This window comes from Pristis pectinata, chromosome 8 (genome assembly GCF_009764475.1).
Source record: "Pristis pectinata isolate sPriPec2 chromosome 8, sPriPec2.1.pri, whole genome shotgun sequence".
NCBI classification, from domain to species: Eukaryota; Metazoa; Chordata; class Chondrichthyes; order Rhinopristiformes; family Pristidae; genus Pristis; species Pristis pectinata.
The window spans coordinates 1,699,651-1,726,109 of record NC_067412.1 but is presented as its reverse complement, the minus strand read 5'-3'; the positions used below and the strand labels follow the sequence as shown (position 1 = coordinate 1,726,109).

Genomic DNA, 26,459 nt, shown 5'->3' with positions numbered 1-26,459 from the left:
CTTGGGTTAAGGACAGACAGCCATCCAGAATAGCAGGAAAAGCTCTACAGCCCTGGGTCTGCTGCTATCCTCTAAGAACATGGTCAGCCCTATTCCGCAGGTCCACTTTCCCTCTCAATCCCTAAACCCTGCAATTCCCAGTGCCCAAAGTTCCTTTGATCTCAGTCCTGAATATCCTCACCGTCGGAGCATCCTCAGCCCTCCAGGACAGGGGATTCCCAAGTCTTCCAACACTCTGCAGAAATACATCTCTCCTCAGCCCAATTCTAAATCACTGAAACCACCTCTTCTCACCCTCCTAGCCCCACCAACTTTTCCCAAGTTCTGGATCTCCAGTTACAGGAAGCAACCTCAGACCATTTGCCCTCTCAATCCTTCTCAAAATCTTCTGTGTCTTAATTAAATAACCCCTCATTTTCAGAAGCCCCACTGACCTTAGGCTGACATGAGAAGTGGGAGCTGAGTGGGCCATTCAGTCTTCTTGCCTACACTGCTATTCATGGTGTTTTTACTTCTGCTTCAACCTTTTGTACTCCCCTCAACCCCAGAATCAATCCAGTGCACCTACGCTGCACTGGCCACAGAGGAAGGGCATCCTTCTTTAGGTTCATAGAACAAAGCTGCATACAGTACTCCACATATGGTCACACCAAAGACCTGCACATTCTCAACAATACATACTTTTATATCCCAATCTCCAAACACCAACGCACCATTTACCTGTGTAATCGTTTGTTGTATCAAGGTCTGATTTGCTTCGTTTTCTATCAAGGTACATAATCTGATATTTTCCCAAATGTATTCCATCTGCCATTATTTTGCCCTTCCTCGAAATCTGTGGTACGTGTCTGTGGGTTTCCAGGTTTCGGTGCAGTATTCAGAACAATTGTCTACTCCTGCAATTTAAAGTAAATCCCAATGGAATTTAGAGTCGGGAAGTCAAGAATCAGGAAGTTATGTTGCAGCTTTATAAAATTCTGGATAGGCCACATCTGGAGTATCGCAGTCAATTCTGGTCGCCCCATTACGGGAAGGATGTGGAGGCTTTGGAGAGGGTGCAGAAGAGGTTCACCAGGATGCTGCCTGGATTAGAGGCCATGTGTTGTAAGGAGAGGTTGGGCAAACTTGGGTTGTTTTCTCTGGAGCAGGGAGGGTGAGGGAAGACCTGATAGAAGTTTATAAGATTATGAGAGGCATAGATAGAATAGACGGCTGTTATTTTTTCCCCAGGGAATTGTCTAATACCAGAGGGCATGCATTTAAGGTGAGAGGGGGAAAGTTCAAAGGAGATGTGTGGGGCAAGTTTTTTTTTCACACTGAGAGTGGTAGGCGCCCAGAATGTGCTGTCAGGGGTGGTGGTGGAGACAGATATGATAGGGGAGTTTATGAGGCTCTTTGATAGGCACATGAATGTGCAGAGAATGGAGGGACAGGGCCATTGTGTAGAGGCAGAAGGGATTAGTTTAGTTAGGCATTTTGTTACTAGTTTAATTAGTTTGGCACAACATTGTGGGCCGAAAGGCCTGTTCCTGTGCTGTCCTGCTCTAGAAGCACTGATTCCCAATCACAAAACAAAACATTAGTACCAGGATAGCAACAAACTTCAGGATTCAGGGGAGAAGATTCCCACAGGATCTCATATGTTTGAATAAAGTCACCCCTCATTCTTTGGACTCCAAGGAGTACAGACCCAACCTGTCCAGCCTCTCCAGGTAGGACAACCTCTCATCCCAGGAATTAGCCAGGTGCATCTCCTTGCCACTGCCACCTAGGTCACTGTATCTTTTTCAGGTAAGGAGACCAGAATTATGCACAGTACTCCTGGTGCAGCCTCACCAACACCCTGTACAACCGGAACACAAGCTCACTATTCTTTAACCCCATCCCCTTCACAATCAGTTACTGAGGTGCAGAGTGATGGGATTAGAAGCCAATAAGAGTTTCAATATTAAGGTGTTGTCAAACAGAGAGTTAAAGATTAGTGAGGGGAGGAGTGATGGGTTACCAGGTTAATGGGTAGAGGAATGATGGGTGACCAGGTGAGGGGAGGAGTGATGGGTGACCGGGTGAGTGAGGGGGGAGGAGTGATGGGTGAGTGAAGGGAGGAGTGGTGGGTGACGGGTGAGTGAGGGGAGGAGTGATGAGTGATGGGTGAGTGAGGGGGGAGTGGTGGGTGACAGGTGAGTGAGGGTTTGAAGATGTGCGGCAGGGTTTTGCTGCATATCAGAAAGGTGAAGACGGTGTCGGAGCAGCGAAGGATGCGGCTGTAAGTATGTTGGATGTTTGCAGGATATCAAACCATAGGTCAGAGAAGCACTGAGGGAAATCTTCAACCTACTAAATCTGTTCTGGGCCAAGCCCTTACTCTATCAGAATATTGTGTCTGCATCCACACCCAGCGGCCACGCAGTCCGAACTCTAAACATTCAACATTCTTCATGGTACCTTTTGCTTTGCCTATCACCTTCAATGTCTGCACTTTGGTTAAAAATCTAAACCCCCCAAAAATTATTCCTGTTTATTCATTATCCATACCCTTGATGACTATAAACAAATTCAATCTCTGCTAATGGGAATAAGCCACATAAATTGGGTTTGGTAACCAAGACGTTTCCTTGGTGAATTGGTAACTTTGTTAAAATCAGGGGGAGAGGGGTCAAAGCTTGAATAGGACGGGCGCTAGGGCTCAGCGCTGTACAGAAGTGGGTGGGTGGGGGTTTACCGCTTGAACAGGACGGGCGCTAGGGCTCAGCGCTGTACAGAAGTGGGTGGGTGGGGGTTTACCGCTTGAACAGGACGGGCGCTTGGACCCAGCTCTGTAGAGGAGGGGTTTACCACTTGAACAGGACGGGCGCTTGGACCCGGCGCTGTAGAGGAGGGGTTTAAGGCTGAATCGGACGGGCGCTTGGACCCGGCGCTGTAGAGGAGGGGTTTAAGGCTGAATCGGACGGGCGCTTGGACCCGGCGCTGTAGAGGAGGGGTTTAAGGCTGAATCGGACGGGCGCTAGGACCCAGCGCTGGTGTGTGGCGGAGCGCAATGTGAATGAGCGGTGCCCGGGACAGAGAGCGGAGCGGAGCGGCTGTGGTGCCACGGGGGCAGCGGCATGAGGGTCGGCATCAGTCCTGCAGCCACCAGCGAGGGCAGAGGCTGAAGTTTGTCCCAGAGAGATCGGCAGCAGGGACTGGGCAGCGGGCAGAGAGGGGACGGAGCGGACAAAGGAGCGCGGCTGGGACCCTGGCGGCGGGTGAGGCGAGGGGTGCGCGGGCACTCTCGCAGCCACGGTCCGCCCCAGGGAGGCACCCCCTCACTTCCAGCTGGGCAACAGACAGGAGAGGCTGGACGAGCCGAGGGAGCGGGAGCATGTGGAGGAGGCTCGGGTGTCCAGGAGCTGCAGGTGAGGGCGGCCGGGCGGACCTGCCGCCGCCCAGCCAGGTGCCCGCCAGAACACAAAGGGGGTTCGCCCCCACCGGCCGGCGGCCGGGCTCGGAGCTGCTCACCGCCACCTTCCCCGGCCACTCACGGCTGGAGGGTCTTCCGCTGTGTGGGGCGGATGCCGTCCCCACTCGGGATGGTTCAGCACGGCCGGTGAAGCGGCGGGTGAAGGGGTGCGGTTCCCCGGCACCCGCGTGTTGGAGCGAAGCGCTCTCGGAGTGTCTGACGCCGGGGCGGCAGGTTCAAGCCCTCCCCTCCTCACCCCACCTCTCCCCCTCCCCCCCGTCTCTCTCCCCCCCTCCCCCCCGTCTCTCTCCCCCCCTCCCCCCCGTCTCTCTCCCCCCCTCCCCCCCGTCTCTCTCCCCCCCTCCCCCCCGTCTCTCTCTTCCCCCCTCCCTCTCTCTCCCCCCCCCCTCACCTTCGCGTCCACTTGTTTTCTTGCTGCTTCCCAATTCCCTCCTTGGAGGGGTGGGTTGGGGGGGCTCTTGCGTACACCCGCCGGGATCTGCCCCCCACCCCCCCGTGCCCGCTCCTCACCCGGTGAAGTGATGCACAGACCAGCAGTTACACACCGTGTGTCCTCGCTTGTCCACAGAGCACGGTGCGCTGAACACCCGGAATACGAGTGCAGCGCCGTCTGACAGACTCTGCCCGGGGTCTGTCCCAGTCCTATCCACCTGTCGCCACCTGTACCGCCGGAGGCTCGGGCTGGCGAGCGGTATAAATGTCGGCAGTCAGCCCCGGTATCGGTGACCATGGAGTTTGTGCTCGGCCAAACTTTGTCCCGGGCCGGCCGTCTCCCCCCGGAGCAGGGCGCTCTGGTCTCCGGCGCTTGAGGAAGCCCCGCGTCCTTTCAGAGACGGCTTTTACATTCAGGTGCAAGAGTCTGAAGATGCTGGAATCTGGAGCGATCAGGAATCCGAGTCCTGATGAAGGGTCTCGACCCCAAACGTCGACTGTGCATCTCCCTCCATGGCTGCTGCCTGACCCGCCGGGTTCCTCCAGCGCTGTGTGTGATGCTTTAAACTGAAGTCCCGGGTGTCCCCCTGCGGTGAACGTCAACAGCCCGGGGCGCGATGTTCTCCGAAGTTCTCCCCTATGTTTACCCCCTCGGGGGATGTCAATCATTACGTGCCGTGGGATCTTGCTGTGCGTGCATTGGGCAACCTGCAGATCCACGGGACTGCCCGGAGGCGCCCTGGGACATCCTGCGCGATGTTGACCTGTTGTGTCCCCGGCTCGGGGCAACACCGACTGCACCCTCCGCTGATTCCCGCTGCTAACACGGGGTAAGAGGTGGGGGGGGGGGGAAGCTTGTCTGAGCAATGCTGACCCCGTGGACCAGAGGGAGGTCTTGTCCCCCCACATCCCCCCCCCCGGGGTGTCCGAGTGTTCCTGTACTCCTGCCGGACCCTCCCATCACACTGTGACCCGTTGCCGGACGTTGTCCTCGCCGGGAGCGGGGGTCGGAGGCGGGACGCTGCCGATTCTGCAGCCGGCCAAATTCTGTGGTCGGGGGAATCACTCAGGATGAGGGGTTGGGGTCTCTGGGGCTGGGGGGTTGGGGTCTCGGGCTGGGGGGGGGTTGGGGTCTCGGGGGGTTGTGGTCTCTCGAGCTGAGGGTTGGGCTGAGGGGGTTGGGGTCTGGGTCTCAGGGTGAGGTGTTAGTGTTGGGCTCGGGCTGAGTTCCCGGTGTGTGAGGGACGTCCTGGTGTCCAGGGCGCGCACTGTGATTAAACAACATGGTTTTGCTCCCCGCTCTCCCTAACACAGTGTGTTTTCTGACGGGGATGTTTTCTCTTGGACCCTCTGTGTCCACCGGCTTCCTTTCTCGCCGAACAGCATCTTTCTGGCAGGGCCCAGCTCAGGGGTTTTGTCCCATGAAGTGTGAACGGCACCATGTGCTGCAGCATTGGCGACGGGGGTAGACCGGGTGGTGAAGGGGGTGTTTTTCACACTTGCCTTCATCAGTCAGGGCACTGAGGTCAAGAGTTGGGATGACATGTAACAACTGTACAAAACGATACAGCTGTACTGAGACCACACTTGGAGAATTGAGTGCAGTTCTGGTCACCCAGCTACAGGAAGGATGACACTGAGCTGGAAAGGGTCAGAAAAGATTCACAAGGATGTTACAGGAACTGGAGGGCTTGAGGAGAGGCTGGGGCTTTTTTTTCCCTGGGGTGTAGGAGGCTGAGGGGTGACCTTGTATATAAAATCATGATGGGCACAGTCTGTTTCCCAGGGTAGGAGAGCCTAAACCTAGAGGGCAGAGGTTTAAGGTGAGAGGGGAAAGATTTGAAGAGGGCCTGAGGGGCAACTTTTCACACACAGGACTGTGGGTGTGTGGAACGAGCTGCCAGAGGAAGTGGTAGAGGTGGGTACAGTTACAATGTTTAAAAGACATGTGGATGGGTACATGGACAGGAAATGAGCCAAACACAGGCAAACGAGACCAGGTCAGGTAGGCAACTTGGTGGGCATGGACGAGTTGGGCCGAAGGGCCTATTTCTGTGCTTTATGTGAAATAAAAACAGAAAATGATGGAAACCCTCAGCAGGTCAGGCAGAGTCTCTGGAGAGAGAAACTGTGAATGCTTCAGGTCAATGATCTGGGGTTGGAGGAAGGGCCTTGCTGAGTGGTCCAGGACTCACTCAGTGAGCCCAGGCTTTGCCTGATTGCTGAGTATTTGCAGCATTCTGTGCTTTTATTCCCCAACATTTAAAGCTTGTTTTATACCAGTCACATGATACACGTGGAGTTGTTGATCAGTAATGACAACTAATCTCAGTCACTGGATCCACAATAGGTGCAGACACAGAATGAGGAAAAGCTCAGCAGTGAAGCTGAGAACCAAAGGTCCACCTCTTCATCTGAAGCCTTTAGCACGTGAACCAGATGCCATCTTGCAGTTACTCGGACCATCGCCCAATCTATTATTTTCTGGAGGAAGCTTGTTGAATTTGCATTTGAATGAATAGGAGAGTTTCCCAACAGTGTGCAGAGTGGGTCGACTCGTGTCAGTCTGAGTGAACTTTGTCCTACCGCAGCATTCACTGGTGACACTGGAGGGCAGGAACAAACTGGTGGGGGGTGGGGGGGGGGGGGGTGCGGTGGGAGGGTGATGTGTTGGAAACTGGATGAAGGACATTGCTGTTCAAAAGAAATCTTAAATGCTCCGAGGGTTAATGGAGCTGACTAAATCAGTGGCTGCTTGATGAATGTGCTGAATTTCAAATACTCTCATTGAACCTGGCTGACGCAAGGAATAGAATTATGTCATGTCCTCAGAGGATGTAAGTGGGGAGAGAGAGACAGACAGATGGAGGGACTCCAACTTGCACTCCTGTCTCTTCTTTAGCGGTAAGTCATTAATATGAAGCTTACCTATCTTTGACCGAGATGGAATCTGTTCCCATTGTGTTCAGATGCTCTCTGTTCCAGCTTCCTTCCTTTTCCAGCCATACCTTCCTTGTGTTGCCCTGTTGGACTGACTGCTGATCAGTGGTCACTGGACAAAAGGGAATGATCTGACCCCAGCTCCAGGTGAAGGGAGCTCACGGGGTATGTTGTGGGGAATGTATGGATGGACTTCCCGGAAGAGGTGGAATGAAGGGAACTCCCAGCTGGACTGAAGAGGGAATTGTGTACTGAAACCAACCCCCCCCCCCCCCCCCCCCCAAACAGCTGAGTGGTGTTGGAATCTGCTGGGTCGTATTCCTGGTCTGGTCTGTACATAGTACCAGTGTGAGGGTACAGAATCTGTCAGGGTGTTGGTGAAAAGAGACTTAAGTACAAGTTCTGAGAAGGAAGTGGAATGAGGGCAGTGAGAGCTGGAACTGTCTGCACCACCTGAGAGGCAGAAGCAGGAGGCGCGCACCCCCTGTGCACCAGTGAGCACCAGCTGAATGACGGGCAGCAGGAATTTACATTTCTGTTGTGCCTTTCACATCCTGGGGCACCTCCAGGTAGTTCATGGTAAAGGAAGCTTGAACCTTCAATCTTGCTCATTAGTTGTGCTTTGGGCAGAATTCTATCCTGAGTCAAACGGTTGTGGTTTCAAGTCCCAGTCCAGTGAGCTTGGCACACAATTTGGGCAGACAACCTCGGCAGTACTTGGGAAGTCCTGCAGTGTCAGAGTTGATGTGCTTCAGAGATGTTACACCAGTGGAAAGATCCCATTACAACTGTGGCCTGACCAATGATAGTTCGTCATGAGTATGCAGTTAGGGGTGTCTGGAGAAGGTGAAAGTGGACTTCCAGGCACAATTCCTTCCTTTATTCGGCCTGACGTGGCGCCTGAGGAATCATTTCTATGTTGCACCGTGGGTACCCGTGGGAGAGGCAACTGGCCCCACTTCTCATCAGCAAATAGGGATGGGCCCTGAATGCTGGTTTTCCTAAAGATGGCCAGACCCTGGAAATGAAGTTGTAGTAGATGGATTTGATGCAGGGTCCCAAACCGAAACAATGACCACCCCTCTGCCCCCACAGATGTTGCCTGACCCGCTGAGTTCCTCCAGCAGTTTGTTTTTTGCAATAAATTTTTAAAAACTTTTCAAAAAATGTGAAACTCAATCAATTACATCTAACTTCACTTCCAATCACCAGGACAGGTTATGGGACAGTTACCTCTGACTGTCCACTGTTACCACAAAACTATATCGAGTTATGGAGCTAAACAGCACGGAAAACAGGCCCTTCGGCCCAACTTATCCATGCCGACCAAGTTGCCTAACTGAGCTAGCCCCATTTGCCTGCATTTGGCCAACATCTCTGTAAACCCTTCCTCTTCAACTGTTGTATCTGTATCCATCTCCCACTTCCTCTATGAGTTCCATATACTCATCATCCTCTGTGTGGATAAAAAGTTGCCCTTTAGGTCTCCTTTAAATCTTTCCCCTCTCATTTTAAGCCTGTGCCCTTCAGTTTTGGACTCCCCTCCCCTCCCAGGCTGATGTTTCCTTCCACTGACTTCAGTGGAAACATATAATGGACAAAGGCAGTGGTTAACAGAGATAAAATCTCCACTGAAGCGGCATAATTTTTTGTGGATGAAATTGTTCCTGTGGTTAAAGGACAACAAGGGGAAGGAGCGTGGATTGAAAGTGAGGATGGTAGAACCCCATCGTCCAGGATTGTCACTGTGTAAAACCATTAACCGAGCTGCCCCCTCCCATTGTCGGATGGTCCACTAATCCCTTGTTATCTTTTGGCACATTTTCAGTGTTAGGATGAACGTTTGTGGAAGCGAACAGGAACCGACTCGAAGCCTGTACACCATGGTGGGCATAAGTGACGATGTGCAGGGCTTGACCGTGCGAAGCCTGTCCACGTCGGACATCCACAAACACTATGATTTCATTCGAGAGCTGGGCAAAGGAACGTACGGCAAGGTGGAGCTCGTCATTCACAAAGTCGCAGGTAACTTCAAACAGCTGAATGTCAGTTCCACAGCACAGGCTAAGCTCGAGCTCTGCTGAGCTTGCAACTGATGTACAGGACACCAGAATGAGTTGCAATTTAAGATGAATGCCATGAGTTTCTGCCAGGTCTCTTATTTCAGCAGCACCTCTCCTGCAGGGAGAGACCTCAAAGGAGTAACTGTCTTGTGTCAGAGCCAGTCTTTGTTGCACATTTTTCTCTTCACCTGAGGAGTAAGGGGGAGCCACGGGGGCACTTGACAACTGGGAGTAATTCGGAAGACGCAGGATCAGTTCATCTCAAAGAAGCAGCAGCATTCTAAAGGGAGGATGAGGCAACCGTGGCAGACAAGGGAAGTCAAAGGCAGCAAAAGAGAGGGAATACAATATTGCAAACATTAGTGGGAAGCTAGAGGATTGGGAAGCTTTTAAAAACACACAGAAGGCAACTAAAAAAGCAATAAGGGGAGAAAAGATGAAATATGAAGGTAAGCTGGCCGATTAATATAAAAGAAGATACTGACAGTTTTTTCACATATATAAAGAGTAAAAGAGAGGCAAGAGTGGACATCGGACCGCTGGAAAATGACATTGCAGAGGTAGTAATGGGGAACAAAGAAACGGTGGACGAACTGAATAAGTATTTTCCGTCAGTTTTTACTGTGGAAGACACCAGCAACTCGAGAGAGTCAAGGGGCAGAAGTGAGTGTAGTCGCTATTACTAAGGAGAAGGTGCTTGGGGAAACTGAAAGGTCTGAAGGCAGTTAAGTCACCTGGACCGGATGGACTACACCCCAGGGTTCTAAAATAGGTAGCTGAAAAGACTGTGGAGCCATTAGTAGTGATCTTTCAAGAATCACTAGATTCAGGAATGGTTCCGGAGGACTGGAAATCGTAAATGTCACTCCACTCTTTAAGAAGGGAAGGAGGCAAAAGACGAAATTATAGGCCAATTAGCCTGACCTCAGTGGTTGGTAAGATGTCAGAGTCCATTATTAAGGATGAGGTTTCAGGATACTTGGAAGCTCATGATAAAATAGGCCGAAGTCAGCATGGTTTCCTTAAGGGGAGATCTTGCCTGACAAATCTATTGGAATTCTTTGAGGAAGTAACAAGCAGGACAGACAAAGGAGAGTCGGTGGATGTTGTTTACTTGGATTTTCAGAATGCCTTTCACAAGGTGCCACACGAGGCTGCTAAACAAGATAGGAGCCCATGGTATTACAGGAAAGGTACGAGCGTGGATAGAAGATTGGCTGACTGGCAGAAGGCAAAGAGTGGGAATAAAGGGGGCCTTTTCTGGTTGACTGCCGGTGACTAGTGGTGTTCTGCAGGGGTTGGTGTTGGGTCCGCTACTTTTCATGTTTTATCTTAATCTGGATGACGGAATCGATGGCTTTGTGACCAAGTCTGTGGATGATACAAAGACAGGTGGAGGGGCAGGTAGTATTGAGGAAGCGGGGAGTCTGCAGAAGGACTTGGATAGGTTAGAAGAATGGGCAAAGAAGTGGCAGATGGAATACAGCACAGGGAAGTGTATGATCATGCACTTTGGTAGATGGAATAAAGGTGTAGACTATTTTCTAAACTGGGTGCAAATGCAGAAATCGGAGGTGCAAAGGGACTTGGGAGTCCTAGTGCAGGATTCCCTAAAGGTTAACTTGCAGGTTGAGCCGGTAGTAAGGAAGGCAAATGCAACGTTGGCATTCATTTCAAGAGAACTAGAAAATAAAAGCAAGGATGTAATGCTGAGGCTTTATAAGGCATTGGTCAGAGCACATTTGGAGCATTGTGAGCAGTTTTGGGCCCCATATATAAGGAAGGATGTGCTGGCATTGGAAAGGGTCCAGAGGAGGTTTACAAGAATGATCCCAGGAATGAAAGGGTTAATGTACGAGGAGCTTTTGATGGCTCTGGCCCTGTACTCGCTGCAGTTTAGGAGGATGAGGAGGGGATCGCATTGAAATCTACTGAATATTGAAAGGCCTGGATAGAGTGGATGTGGAGAGGATGCTTCCAGTAGTGGGACAGTCTAGGATCAGAGGGCACAGCCTCAGTATGGAAGGAAGTCCCTTTAGAACAGAGATGAGGAGGAATTTCTTTAGCCAGAGGGTGGTGAATCTGTAGAATTCATTGCCACAGACGGCTGTGGAGGCCAAGTCATTGGGTATATTTAAAGCAGAGGTTGCTGGGTTCTTGATCAGTAAGGGTGTCAAAGGTTACGGGGAGAAGGCAGGAGAATGGGGTTGAGAAGGAAAAATAAATCAGCCATGATCGAATGGCAGAGCAGACTTGAAGGGCTGAATGGCCTAATTCTGCTCCTATGTCTTATGGTCTAACTCAGGAGATGGTGTGTGCAAATGGGGCAGAGTGTTGGACTGTGTAGGAGGAGGATGGTGAGGAGCTGCTAGATCTGTGTGTTGACACCGGGAAAGACGGAATGGAAGATTTGGGACATAAGTAGCAGATGGAATTCAATCTGGGGAAGTGTGAGATGATGCATTTGAGGAGGATGAACAAGGCGAGGGAATATAAAATTAAAGAAATGTAGAGAGATCTTGGATAGTGTACCTACATGGCGCTGAACAAGGAAGGAGAGAAGATGTTAGAGGTTACAAAGGAAAACAGGACATGTCATTTTTTGGCCAAGGCATATAATGCATGAACAGGGAGGTCACTGTAAAAAAACCTTGTTAAGTCACAGATCTAACCACAAGGCTACGGGTGGTATTTGATGGCATTAGAGAGGTTGCAGTGGGAGGGTGTTGCCGGGGCTGGACGATTATAGTTATGAGGAGGGACTGTAGGCTGGGATTTTCTTTGGAACAAGACAGACCGAAAAGACGGGTGTGTAAAATTAAAAGAGAGAGGGTGGAGAAAGGAGTGATTTCTCTTAGCAGAGATGTCCATAACATGGAGGCAGAGGTGCAAGTTGATTGGATGAGAGTTGAGGAAAAACGTTACTGAAGGAATGGTGTGCAACTTGCTCTCTGGGTGATGCATCGAGACACCCTCATCACGTTTTATATATATAAATAAATAAAAGATGAGCTCTTGAAGGGCTATGAGTGAGAGCTGGGAAGTGGGGTTAGCCTGGTCATATTTGGCCAGCATGGACATAGTGGGCTTAATGGCCATCTTCAGTGCTACAAGTTTCTATATACTGTAAGTAAGGGCTATAACATGTTGCACAATATTCTGGAGACCAATATTCTGGGACCTCTGCTTTTCATGGATGAGGGGATAGAAGGGTGGGTTGGCAAGTTTGCAGACGACACAAAGGTTGGTGGTGTTGTGGATAGTGTAGAGGCTTGAGAAGTGGCAGATGGAGTTCAATCCGGAGAAGTGTGAGGTGGTACACTTTGGAAGGACAAGCTCCAAGGCAGAGTACAAAGTTAATGGCAGGATTCTGTATAGTGTGGAGGAGCAGAGGGATCTGGGGGTTCATATCCACAGATCCCTGAAAGTTGCCTCACAGGTGGATAGGGTAGTTAAGAAAGCTTACGGGATGTTAGCTTTCATAAGTTGAGGGATCGAGTTTAAGGGCCACGAGGTAATGATGCAGTTCTACAAAACTCTGGTTAGACCACACTTGGAATACTGTATCCATTTCTGGTCGCCTCATTATAGGAAGGATGTGGAGGCGTTGGAAAGGGTGGAAAGGAGATTTACCAGGATGCTGCCTGGTTTAGAGAGTATGCATTATGAGGAGAGACTAAGGGAGCTAGGGCTTTACTCTTTGGAGAGAAGGAGGATGAGAGGAGACATGATAGAGGTGTACAAGATATTGAGAGGAATAGATAGAGTGGACAGCCAGTGCCTCTTTCCCAGGGTACCAATGCTCAATACAAGAGGGCATGGCTTTAAAGTAATGGGTGGGAGGTTCAAGGGAGATGTCAGAGGAAGGTTTTTTTACCCAGAGAGTGGTTGGGGCGTGGAATGCGCTGCCTGGGGTGGTGGTGGAGGCAGGTACATTGGTCAAGTTCAAGAGATTACTAGATAAGCAGATGGAGGAATTTAAAATAGAGGGATATGTGGGAGGAAGGGGTTAGATAGTCTTAGGCAAGGTTTAAAGGTTGGCACAACATTGTGGGCCGAAGGGCCTGTATTGTGCTGTACTGTTCTATGTTCAAACTGGAGGGACGCACTGAGTTATCCCATTTAAGTCTCACATAGTCTGTGTCATTGCCTCTGTGTTCAAAAACCTGTCCCGAAAGCCCCAGGGAACAAACAGAAGGGGAAGCTGCACTGCTGTGATAGCTGTTTTCCCATACTGCCGACTGCTCCGTCGCCTGTGCATGTTTATGTCACTCTCTGTCTCTTTTGTCTTGCTCTTTCTCATTCGCTGTCTGTCTTTCTGTCTTGTTTCCACTGTCTGGGAACACATGGTTTTACAATGGGGGCTTTGTGTTGCTGCGCTTGGAGCTTGGTGTATCAGAACACAAATGTGTGCTTTGAAAGTAGTGTAAACTAGTCACACAGCTGGAGGAGCGGCTGGGATGATTAGCAGGCTGTGGCGATATGGTGGTGTAAGGTTAAAGAAGGGTTAGTCGATGTGGTGACAGGATCCTGTGGGAGTGTGGGCGGTGGGATTGGGGATCTAGTGAGTAGATGGGGTGGAGGGATCCATTAAGAGAGCAGATAGATGAGGTTGAGCGAGTGTGGGTAGATGCAGTCGGTCTGTCTGTTGTTGGAGTGATAATGTGGAATGCATGTGTACCGGATTGGCAAGCAAAATACAAAGGTCAGTATCCTGCCACAATGACTGCTCTAGGTTTGAGTTTAACATTGCATTTCTTCAAACAGTGGTCAGAGCTGAAACCACTTTTAATTTCTTTCCTCTTGCTTCTCTGCTAAGCAACCTGGCACACTTCACAGCCAAAAAACGTAAAGTGGTCAGAGTGTGTCCTGTGTTACAAACAGCTTGTGTTTAACGCACCGAGTGCTGCTCTCCATGCTTTCACTCCCCGTCAGTGTCACTGTGAACAGTCTCGCCTCCTCTAAGCCCATTGTTCAGTAGCTCTCTGTAGCCAGCAAGCTGGCTGCTCTGTGTTGCCAACAAGGGAGAATTCTGAATGTTTGAAAGACAGCATCAGAGAGTGGGACTGTACAATCAACGCCTCTGCTGCTGACTACGTTTTATGAATTGGCCGATTCCTTAGCTCCTTTTAATTAGCCTATTCTTTAGTGATGTAAGATGGATGCTGTATGTAGGTCAGTTTGAGCTTCCTCCTGGCGTGGCTACTGCTCTGACCAAGTATAGTGAATACTTGAGATCGATTCTGTGATGCTAAATCAACAAGCTGTAGATTCTATATTTAACCCTCTGCCTCTCTCGCCGATTCATGCTAACTCTAATCCCAGTCTACTCTGTGCTAGCCCTAAAAGGGAGGATGAGGCAACTGTCACTGACAAGGGAAGCAAAATAGAGCAAAAAAGCAAAATAGAGCAAAAAAGCAAAGCCATGAGGAGTGGGTTAATCACAGTGGAGAGTTCAAAATGTAGAGTATGAAATGGAAAGGGGAGGAGGTGAGGCTTTATCAACAGGAGCTGCACAGAAACTTTGATCCTTTCTCAAACCCAACTGTGGTTTATCAGTGCACTTGTGTGGTCAGGCTGCTTGTTTTCAAGTTCCTGGATGTTGTTTGTATATACAGAGTCCGTTCTGTGGATTGGAACCTGTGTCACAAGTCTCAGTGTCACCTCCTAGTGCAGAGAGGTTCACTGAATGAGCAGTGCATCTGCAAACCTGAAACCAGGCTGGGCGTGTCCATAACAGAAGCACAGCATCCCAGAGGGGGCCACGCTGTTTGTGAGTGTCCAACTGTGGGGCAGGTTGTGTGTAATAATCTGTCAGTGGGACAGGTTGTAAAGAACATAAGAAATAGAAGCAGAATTAAGATGTTTGGCCGCATGAGTCTGTATTGCCATTCAACAGATCCTGACTGATCTTGTATCTCAATCCTATTTTCCTGCACAATCCCCATATCCCTTGTTATTCCAGGGTCCATAATTTTATTGATCTCAGTGACTGAACCTCCACAACTGCCCAAGGTAGAGAATTCTAAAGATTCACCACCCTCTGAATGAAGACATTTCTCCTTGTAGGCTCTCCCCAGGTTACAAACACCCAACCATTGGACACCTGCCCATATGAATGAGTGTTTGGGAGGCAGGCAGGATGGATGTGGATGGATTAGCCGGCTGTTGTGGGGCTGCAGACACCTTGTGTCGGGTGAGAATGGGGCATTTCTGCATGCCTTCACTCCTCCCTCCCTCCCTCTCAGCCCCCCCCCCCCCCCAACTCCCCAATCCCTACCCCCACCACGAACCACAACAAACGGGAGCTGGGTCAAGCCTGTCGGAGATGGGAGGGCTGAGTAGATTCACTTACTCAGTGAGGCCGGCTGGCAGTTCACTCTCCTGTCACTGCTGTTTCTGTGATACTCTCCCACATACTGCTTCTGTTCATTTCCAACCTGTGAACAGTTCTTGGGGACAGAACTCTCTTGAAACCAGGGACTGCCTGTATTTCAGTCCCGAATGGCCTACCCATTAATTTGAGACTTTGACCCCTAATTTTAGACATCTCAACCGGGGAGACATCTTCCCGACATCCATCCTGTCATGCCCCTGTAAAAAAAATTATCACAAGTTTTCCACTGTACCTTGGTACAGGTGACAATAATAAACCAATTTATCAATTTTATACATTTCAGTGAGGTCATCTCCCATTACCCAGAACTCTAAAGAACAGAGGTCTGGTCTACTTAATCTCTCCTCTATGGAAGACCTGCATTCCCAGGAACTGGTCTGGTGAATCTTTGGTGCACTTCCTCAGTAGGAAGCATGTCCAGAATTGTACACAATACTCCAGGAGTGCTCATCCCAGGACTGATTTAATTGGGTGTGACTATACCCAGCAGTGGCACTGGCTGGGTTCAATCAGCAGCCCTCCTATTCTCTTGTACCATTCTGTATCAAAGAATTTTGGTCAGTAGTTCTGTTATTTTCATCCTCATTTCCCTTGAGGTATAATCTCAGCTAATCCAGCTGACTTTAAACACATCCTTTCCAGCACTTCCTCTTCATCATCTTGCAACCTATCCACCATCTCCACCACCTCCTCTTTTACTGTGTGCAACCAATCATTTTTTTCCTTTATAGATAGATGTAAAGTACTCATTTAATTCTTCAGCCAAGCCCTCTTCTTCCATGAGTAAGTCTCTATTTTTGTCCCTGATTGTCCCTAACTCTCTGCTTACAGTTTCTATACCTTTCATGTTGCCTGTTAGTCTACTCTTTTTTTTCTTTGCCCTCATTATTTCCTTTTGTTATTTTCCCTGAGCTTTCCACATTCAGCCGGGTTCCCACTTGCATTAACAAACTGGTATCTGTCACACTCCCCACATCCCCACACTCCTGGCCCCTACTCTCAACCCACCCTTTTTGTTTCATCTTTCTCCCTCCATTGTTAATCCGGGAGCTCTGACTTGAGTCACCTTTCTCTAGGGAAAGCGTCTAATCTGTTACCACCTAATTCTTTTAATAACTTTGGTTCAGTGACAGCTCTACACTGGCCAGGTCCGTTCTGAATCCACTAAAATTTGTTACCTCCCCAGAATGTATATTTTTTTTCTCTCTGGATTGTTCCTTGTCCTCTTCTGTGGTTAATCCCCGGATCTTAAAAGAAGCACAGCTAGAAGAGAAAGTTGGTATGTTGGTTTTAATCTTCCAAAATTCCCTAGGTTTGAGAAAGTTTCTGCTTGATTGGAAAATAGCATTATTTTAATTTCAAAGTGGGAAACAGATAGCAGGAAACTAGAGGCCAGTTAGTTTAATATCTGTCATGGGGAAAATGTTAGAAGATGCTACAGCAGGACATTTGGAAAAGTTCAAAGTAATCAAGCAAAGTTAACATGGTTTTGTGAAGGGAATTCATGTTTGGCTATTCTATTGAAATTCTTTGAAGTAACATGTGCTGTACATGAAGGGAAACCAATGTATATACTCAGATTTCCAGGAGGCATCTGATACAGCATCAAAGGATATTGTGAAAAAAATCAAAGCTCGTGGTGTAATGGGTAACACGTTGGCATGGATAGAAGGATGGTTTGCTAACAGGAGACGATGAGTGGGCTTGGATGGGTCTTTATCTAGTTGGCAAGATGTAATGAGTGGTGTTCCACAGGGATCGGTGCTGGGGCTTCGGTTTTTTATAATGTATATAAGGGAGCTGGATGTAGAGACTACTGGAATAGTTGCTAAATTTGCTGTAAGAAAATAAATTATGAAGAGGACATAAGGCTACAAATAAATACAGATAGTTTAATTGAGTGGGCAAAGATCAGGTAAGTGGTGTATAATATGGAAAATATGAAATTGTTCATTATAGCAGGAAAAATATTTTTTAAAAATTATCTAAATAGCAAGAGATTGCAGAGCTCTAAGATGCAGAGGGAACTGTGTGTCCTAGTCCAGGAGATGTAAAGGCTCGTGTGCAGTTCAGCAAGTAGTTAGGAATGCTTTTTATTTCAAGGGGAATCAAACACAAGTAGGGAACCGTGCTTCAGTTATACAGTATAGGGCATTGGAGACGCCACATCTGGTATAGTGTTGGTCTCCTTATTTAAAGAAGGATGTTAAAACTTTAGAAGCAGTTTAAAAAGGTTTATTAAACTGACACATGAATAGGTGAGTTGAGGAAAGGTTGGACAGGCTACGATTGTATTCTATTTGTGAGAATTTAGAAGAGTGAGATGGGTGAACGCGGATGAGAGCGACTCGTAGATATACAGCACAGAAACAGGCCCTTTGGCCCAATTGATACATGCCAGCCTAGCTAATCCCGTTTGCCTGCTTTTGGCCCATATCCCTCTAACCCTTTCTTATCCATATAGCTGTCCAAATGTCCTCAGGGGGGGTAACTGTTTAAAAATAAAGAGACACTTACAAATGAAGCAACTAGAACTGTAGCTGTGGCCTAACCAATGTCTTATAAAGCTGTACCATAACCTCTCTGCCCTTCTACTCTATGCGCTGGCTGAAGGCCGGTATTCTTCCTGTGTTGCCACCCTTGTGGTTCCTTGGATACTTGTACACCAAGGTCTCTCAGTACTCCCTAGGGCCCTCCCTGCAGCTTCCTGTAATTCCCTTGTAAAGTTTCTCTTCTACATCTTTCCCATGGTGGGTGGCCTAAAGAATTGGCCTAGCAGTGTCTCAGTACTTGTAATGTATTTAACTCTAACCAGATGTTCTGCCTCAACTCCTCTGGGACATCCTCCCGCTCCAGTATGGCAATGTTCTATCAATATTGCAACCCCTCCTTTCACTTCTTCCCTATTCTTCCCTAACAGTTTGCATCCAGGAGTAGTTGGTATCCAGTCCTGTCCTAGTTTGTAGCTCTATTATCACCACCACATCTCAATCCCACATCACTTTCCAGCTCCCTAGATTCTGCCTGAGGAACCATCTACTTTCTCTGTATTACATCGGTATTGACAGAGACCATGACCTCTTCACAACCACCACTCCCACCCTCGAACCTTGAAATGTTCTGTGAGATCTTGGACCATGGCACCAATGAAGCAATATAGAATTCTGGAATAAAACCAGAAAATGCTGGAGATGCTTCCCAGGTCAGGAAACATTTATGGAAAGAGAAACAGAGTTAACATTTCAGAACATTTCATGAGATTTATTTCACGAGCTGCCAGAGGAAGTGAGTGAAGCAGGTACAACAGTATCATTTAAGCAGCACTTGGATAGGTACACGGAGGGGCGGGGCCTGGAGGGATATGGGCCGAATGCAGGAAATTGGGACTGGCTGGGTGGGCACTGTGGTCGGCACGGACTGGTTGGGCCAAAGGGCCTGTATCCGTGCTGTATTGCTCTATGACTCTATATCTCAATTCCTGCATCAAATAGAGACTTTGAGCTGAAACATGAACTGTTTTCTCTTTCCACAGATGCTGCCTGATTTGCAGCATCTTGTTTCTATTTTAGATTTCCGGGATTTGTTGTTTTTATTTTGATTTGGAATCAAATTTGGAGATGCAGAAATGCCTATCTGTTTCCTTTCCTTATGAATCTGTCCATCTTTACCCCTTATCTTCTGTCCCTCTTTTACAATTTAGCTATCTGTGGTACAGTGGGTTTGGGGTTAGTTGTACTTTTGAGTGCAAACTTCACTCTAACCCGGACTCGGAACGAAACACTGTTTAGAGAGTAAGTTGCATTCAGGGGACTCCTGATGTTACCCATTCCTTCCCTGCCTGCAGATTTTTAAGCTGCAGGTGACCACATCTTGAAACATACCACCCATGTGGATCTCATCCTCACGGATGTACTTGAGTAATACCTGCTCGGCTCGAGCTCTGAAACCTGCAGCTCAAACACTTGTAACTGATAACACTTCCCGCAAATGTGGGTGACCTATCAAAAGAAGCATCCAACATTTCCCATAGGGCTCGAGATGTATACTTGTTGGGGCATGAGTCTGTGTTACTTCCACCTACATCTTTAGTCTGGCAAAAGCTTGTTTTAATTAAAAATCACACTAACTAGCACAATGTAGTAAACACATTGAAGATTGAATGAATCAAAGCATCACCTCTTGCCAATCCAACCAAACTCCTGACCTTATCACACTATTCAATCTCACCATCATAAAGAGCAAAGTACCCCACTGCCAACCACCTTCCGGTCACTAAAACACTGGCCATTTTTGTCCAACTTGCTACTTTTCATTTGGATACCGTGGTTCTGTACTTTTCCGACCACATAACATGAATGAAGACAAAAGTCTTGGCTGAACTGCATCAGATGCACTTTCCTCAATAACCTTCCTCTTTAGCTCCATGAACACTCCAACTGTTAATCATGTGACTTATCGAGTCTATCTCATTGTCCTTCACTGGCCCATGCTTTTGTAAATGTTTATTTATACTTTTCATCTAATTATTTTCCACTGTTGTTGTTAGGCTGACCAACTTTAGTTACTCTGTCCATCCCTTTGACCCTTTTTCACAACCAAACAAGATCAGCAGCATTCCAGACCTAAGGCACCGGACATGCGGCCAGAGGGGGTCAGAAGATGATGATGTGTTCCTCTGCAATTTCTTCCCTGACTTCTCTGAACATCACAGAATTGAAACATCGACACAAAAACAAAACTTTGTTTTTGGAACTTCCAAACTATGTACAAAACAGGTGAGGTAAATTAATTACAGAAATGACACACCACCACTTGCATATCCTGGATGTCAGCTAAAATAGACAGTTGGGATCAGCATCAGAAGCTCTGCTGAACCTGCTGGATAGGATGATGGACAACACCACAGAGGTATATTGGTGGTAATACCACGAAGGTCACCATCCTTTTGGAGAAAAGAGTAAAATAGACCCTGCTTTAGTGAAAGCCCATCTTCAGGAGACTTATGAACACCAAATTGACAAAGAAACGGCCACATCACCCTGATTCAGTGCAGAAAAATGACAGGGATGAAAAATTCTACCTCACACTCCGGGCAGAGTTAGATGGAGAACCACAGTATGACTGATCTATTGTCATGGGAGACCATAACATCATGAGACCAAAGTGATGAGATCAATAAGGACAACATGAATAACAACAGAGTAATGGGAACTCAAAGGGTAAGGCACCATGAATGAAATTAGAGAGATTTGTTGATCTCTGCAGTATGAACAGTTGAGTCACAAATGGAAGATTATTTTGGAATTTTGAGATGTACAAGCTGACACGATGTTCTCCAAATGGCAAAGATAAGAACCAGATTGAATGTAAGATGATCAGTGACCAATGGCAAGACTCACTAACAGGTGTAGAAGTGAGAAAAGGAGACGATGTCTGCAGCAACCTCATCATGGGCTCGAGCTAAAACTGCAAAGTGGCAGGTCACCCAACAAGGTTCATTCAAGTTTTGATATTTATGAGCTGAAGTTCCCTGAAATACAGAAAGCCATCATTTTGTAATTAAAGAACCAGCACTCCCAGATTCTGGCAGAGGGAGGAACTTAAGAAAATAGGAGCAGGAGTAGACCACTCAGCCCATCAAGCCTGCCCCACCATTCGATGTGACGATAGCTGATCTGCCCCAGCCTTTATCCCCTTTCCTGAGCCAGTTCCCCACAGCCTTCACTTCCCTGATCTTTCACATATTGAGAAGTGAGCCCTGTGTAGTCTACCGGCAAAGTAAAGAAAGGAGTTGATACCACCTAGTCATGCCAGAAACCAGATGAGCCCTGGTGAAAAAAATTCAGAGAGTCTTAGAGTAATACAGCACGGAAACAGGCCCTTCAGCCCAACTCGTCCATGTCGACCAAGATGCCCATCTAAGCTGGTCCCATTTGTCTATATCCTTCTAAACATTTCCTATCCACGTACCTGTCTGTGTGTCTTTTTAAATGTTGTTATTGTACTTGCCCTCAACCACTTCCTCTGGCAGCTCATTCCACACACATGCCACCCTCTGCATGAAGAAGTTGCCCCTCAGATCCCTTTTAAATCTCTCCCCTCTCACCTTAAACCTATGCCCCCGAGTTTTTGATTTCTTTTCCCTGGGGGGGGTGGAATACTTTGTGCATTCACCCTATCCATGCCCCTCATGATTTTGTACATCTCTATAAGGTCATCCCTCAGTCTCCTACACTCCAAGGAATAAAGCCCTAGTCTGGCCAACCTCTCCCTATAACTCAGGCCCTCGAGGCCTGGACACATCCTCGTAAATCTTCTTTGCACTCTTTCCAGCTGAATGATGTCTTTAACAGGGTGACCAAAACTATACACTATACTCCGGGTGCGGCCTCACCAACGACTTGTACAACTGCAACATAACATCCCAACTCCTGTACTCAGTGCCCTGAATGATAAAGGCCAGCGTGTTAAACACCACCTTCACCACCCTGTATACCTGTGACGCCACTTTCAGGGAACCATGTACCTGTACTCCTAGGTCCGTCTGTTCTGCAACACTCCCCAGGGCCCTACCGTTCACTGTAAAAGGCCTACCCTGGTTTGACTTCTCAAAATGCAACGGCTCACAACTTATCTGGATTGAATGCAATTTGCCATTCCTCGGCCCACTTACCCAGCTGATCCAGATACCCCTGTAATTTTTGACACTGTCTTCACTTCACTGTCTATGATGCCACCTATTTTAGTGTTACCTGCAAACTTACTAACCGTGCCTTGTACATTCTCATCCAAATTGTTTATATAAATGACAAACAACAATGGGCCCAGCACTGATCCCTGTGGGACACCAGTAGTCACAGGCCTCAAGTCCAAAAAACAACCTTCCATCATCTTTTGCTTTCTACCATCAAGCTAATTATGTATCCACTTAGCTAGCTCTCCCTAGATCCCATGTGATCTAGCCTTCCATGTGGGGCCTTGCTAAAGTCCATATAGACAACATCCAACGCCCTGCCCTCATCCATCTTCTTGGGTACCTCTTTAAAAACTAACAGATTTGTGAGAGACAATTTCCCTCGCACAAAGCCATGCTGTTTATGCCTAATCAGTCCTTGTCTATCCAAATGCTGGTAGATCCTGTCCCTCAGAATCCCTTCCAGTAACTTGCCCACCACTGGTCTGTAGTGCCCTGGCTTGTCTTTGCTGCCCTTCTTAAATAACGGTGCAACAGTAGCCACCCTCCAGTCTTCCAGAACTTCACCTTGGCCTAAAGATGATGCAAATATCTCTGCCAGGGCCTCTGCAATTTCTTCCCTAGCTTCCCACAAGGTCCAGGGATGCACTTGGTCAGGGCCTGGTGAGTTATCCACCTTAATGTGCTTTAAAACCGCCCATACCTAGTCTTTAGTAATCCATATTTGGTCCAAGACATCACAATTTGCTTCAATTCCTTAGCTTCCATAATCTCCACATATTCATTAAAAATCTCACCCATCTCCTGTGGCTCCACACACACATGGCTATGCAGGTCTTTAAGGGGACTTATTCTCTCCCCAGCCACCCTTTTACTGATTATACCTGAAGAATCTCTCGGGACTTTCCTTGACCTTGTCTGCCATATCCATTTCATGCCTTCCTTCTGCCCTCCTGATTTCTCTCGTTACTCCTGTCTGTGCCTCTTTTTTTTTCCTGACCAGAGCCTGAATACCTCTCATCAAACAAGGTTCCCTAAACTTGCCAGCCTTGTCCTTCAACCTAACAGGAACATGCTGCCCCTGAACACTTGATATCACACTTTTAAAAGCCTCCCACTTGCCAGATGTCCTTTTACCTGCAAACGGTCTCACCCAATTGACCTCCGTGAGTTCCTGCCTAATGGCTCCAAAGGTTGGCCCTGCCCCAATCTAAGAGGTTAAAAGGCTAATGCCACGAGCAGTCTGCAAGGCACATTGGAAGTCGAGTGCCCTGTAAGAGTGGATAAATGATATTGCAGTGATATCTTGGCAAAACAAGCAGAAAATGCAGCTGCCTGTCTAAAACAAATTACATGGCTTATTGGTGGAAATGGCAGACCTCAAAATAAATCATACTTATCAGAGAAAAATAAGACCACCAACTGATAACATTAAAAGAAGAAACACGCTGGACAGAGCACTTCAAGGACTTGCTCAACAGGGAGCTACTTGAGGAGGAAGCAAACATCTGGGGGGCAGAGCACGATTTGATATCGATGCAGATTGCTTAACAATGAAAGAGATCATCCAATCCAACAAATCCTTCAAAAATGGGAAACATCCTGGCATGGAATTCTTCAAGGCAGAATTATTCAAGATAAATCCTGAAGGTAGTAGTCGATCCTGACCCCCCACCCCCCACCATCCGCGGCAGTCAGGGAAAGGCAAAATGTACCAGATATGTGGGCCAATGGGGTACAGTGAAGATACCCAAGAAAGGAGCATTCAGTGCTTGCAATAATTGGTGTGATGTTGCACTTTTATCTCTTGTATTTTGTAGAGATCTGATCTGTGCAATGATGCATTTCTGAAAACGGCTTGAGCAAACAAAGTATTGTGTAAGCCGATAATCCAGAGACCTCTGGGGCATACTCAGAAAACAGCCAGCAAGCTTTCCGAAAGCATCAACACAAAGACCGAACCATTGTAGAACAATTTACCGAATAGCTGTCGCAACTATGGACAGGTACATGTATAGGAAAGGTTCAGAGGGATATGGGCCAAACGCAGGCAAATGGGACTAGCTCAGGAGGCACATTAGTCAGCATAGATGAGTCGGGCCGAAGGGCCAGTTTCCATGCTGTATAACTCTATACAGACTTCATAGACCTTGAGAAGGCCTTGGATAACACTCAGACGACTAGTTTGTGCACATTCTGTGGCCTCTCCACCGTAAAAAAAAAATCAATGGCATCAAAAGTTTCTTCAACTTTGCATGCAGTGATGATCAAAGTGAGGACAGTTTTGAGGTCAGAAGAGGAAAGCTTTTGGGGTGTTCATGTCTGCTGTTCTCTTCAATGCTGCCATTGGGTAATATAATGTACAAGAGAGGACATAGCAAGAGGCATCTGATGGACTTGCTTCTTATGCCTTTGCAGATGGTCTTGCTCGCCAGTCACCTTCCCAACATCATATTCAAGAAACAAAAGCCCACTCGATACGTTTAGCCAGCAAATCAAACTGAAGATTAACTGCAATGAAGCCAACATCATGACCTTGTAACACTGCCGGACAATCATCAATACAGATAGGGAATGATGGTCCGATTAATGTTAAAACATTCACATCTCTGGGCAGAACCATCATCCAGGATGGTGTCTCAAGCCAGAAAATCCTGTACAAAGTTAACAGATCCAGGAACATGTTCAGGAGCTCAAATATAGCCAGGAAAAACAATAAAACCAAACTTGAGGTTTGTCAGAGCTGCACCCTTTTAACACTTCTCTTTGTGCTGAGTACTGGTGACTGGAAGACTATCACACAAAGGAAAATCCTCCATACCTTTCTGCACAGAACACTCTTAAACCAGTAACTATTTATACAACGCAGTCTAGAAGATATTAGCACCATCATTACCAGGAACACTAGAAAGCGACTGGCCGTTTGCTTCAGGTGGAAAACTATTCCATCAGTAGAATAGCCATAAGATGGACTCTTGTCACCTGGAAACAATGGCTGAGGAAGCTGAGCTGGAGAACCTGGGGAAATATTGAGAGACTTGGCAAAAGAGAGCAGAAGAGCTTTGTCCATCCCTAAGTGCCAGAATATAATGTAAGTACTAGTAATTACCCACAGAGGACATGTCATGTCTTGCTTTGACTACAGCAAACGTGCTACCCTTAATCTGTACAAAAAATTCAGTCGTTGATCATGCATGACTTTTCCTTATCAAATCCCTCTGATTGTCCTTGATTAACCTGCAACTTTCCAGATGCTGATTAATACTGTTCCACAGAATGTTTTCTAGTAATTTGACCAATGTTCAGTTTATTGGCCTTTGTTACTCCTTTATAATTGCTTTGATCCCTTTCACACATTCAAACTGCATCAGCAGCCTACCAGTTCTCTGGCATGATGCCTCTGGCCAGAGAGGATTAGAAAATGACGTTAAGAGCCTCTGCTCTTCCCTTCCTGACATCTCATAATTGCCTGCAATGCATCTAGTTTTAAAGATGCGAAATTTCTTAATACTACTTCTCGCTACGTTAATCAGATTCCACATTCCTCAGCTACATTTTCTGTTCCTCCTCTGTTCTGTGTGATGTTGTTAGTCTTCTGCTTTGAAACTGCACGTGAAAGCTGGTGTCCTGACAACAAACATTACCAAAAAATGTTCAAACTAGTCATCATCTGATTGCTGTGTACAGAATGCTGTTGGTGTGGGAGGACTGCTGACTTGCTCCCTGACACTACAATCTCAAAGTATATGGTTGTGTGAAGTGTTTAGTGATGAATGTGAAGTGTTGATTATGTAACATCTACTGCTCCTGTATAAGTAGTGCATAGTTGGCTCTCCTTTGGAGTTTGGCATCTTGTGAAAGAAATCTAACTGGGTCATATGTGAGGCTGGCATTCTCCAGGAGATGCGCCTTGTACAACCAGTAGCCACTGTGTAAATGCTGCGTCCCTTCCCTTGAGCTCTGTGCCTGTTGCTTGTTGCGTCCACTCTGAGGTTTGGCTTTAGTTGTAAAATAATGTTAAAGATAACAAGCTTCCCTTCACCAAGCAGAAACTGCTGTCTCTCACCACCACTGTCTTTCTGCATTGGCCACCCTTGCAGATTCCGTCCTTTACAGCTGCTTTCTTCTTGCGTCTCTCTGCAGGAACCAAAATGGCTTTAAAGTTTTTGAACAAAAATAAAACGAAGCTGAAGAATTTCCTGAGAGAGTATAGTGTTACCAACAACCTCTCCTCCAACCCTTTCATCATCAAGGTCTTTGACGTTGTCTTTGAGACGGAAGATTGCTACGTGTTTGGCCAGGAGTATGCTCCAGGAGGCGACTTGTTTGACATCATCCCTCCCCAGGTGAGACACCAGCCAATCCCAGCATCCTTTCCAGTAAGGATATTAGTGACAGAGTCACACAGAACAGAAGCAGATCCTTCAGCCCAACTCATCCATGCCGGCCATGATGCCTAGCTATGCCAATCCC

The 26,459-nt window shown here is 47.5% G+C and overlaps 1 protein-coding gene across 3 annotated transcripts in view; it reads left to right on the top strand.

Annotated features, from left to right (window-relative positions):
* The first annotated feature begins 3,022 nt into the window (after positions 1-3,022).
* sbk1 (SH3 domain binding kinase 1) overlaps positions 3,023-26,459 on the top strand; it is a 35,447-nt gene continuing 12,010 nt past the window's right edge. For 2 of the 3 annotated variants that reach the window (XM_052020748.1, XM_052020747.1), the window contains exons 1-3: positions 3,023-3,395; positions 8,661-8,857; positions 26,130-26,332. In XM_052020748.1, the coding sequence (XP_051876708.1) occupies positions 8,668-8,857; positions 26,130-26,332 (393 nt within the window). In that variant the 5' untranslated portion in view covers positions 3,023-3,395; positions 8,661-8,667. Of the gene's footprint in view, positions 3,396-4,703; positions 4,723-8,660; positions 8,858-26,129; positions 26,333-26,459 lie in introns of those variants that run through there. The other variant, XM_052020749.1, reaches the window with a different exon arrangement.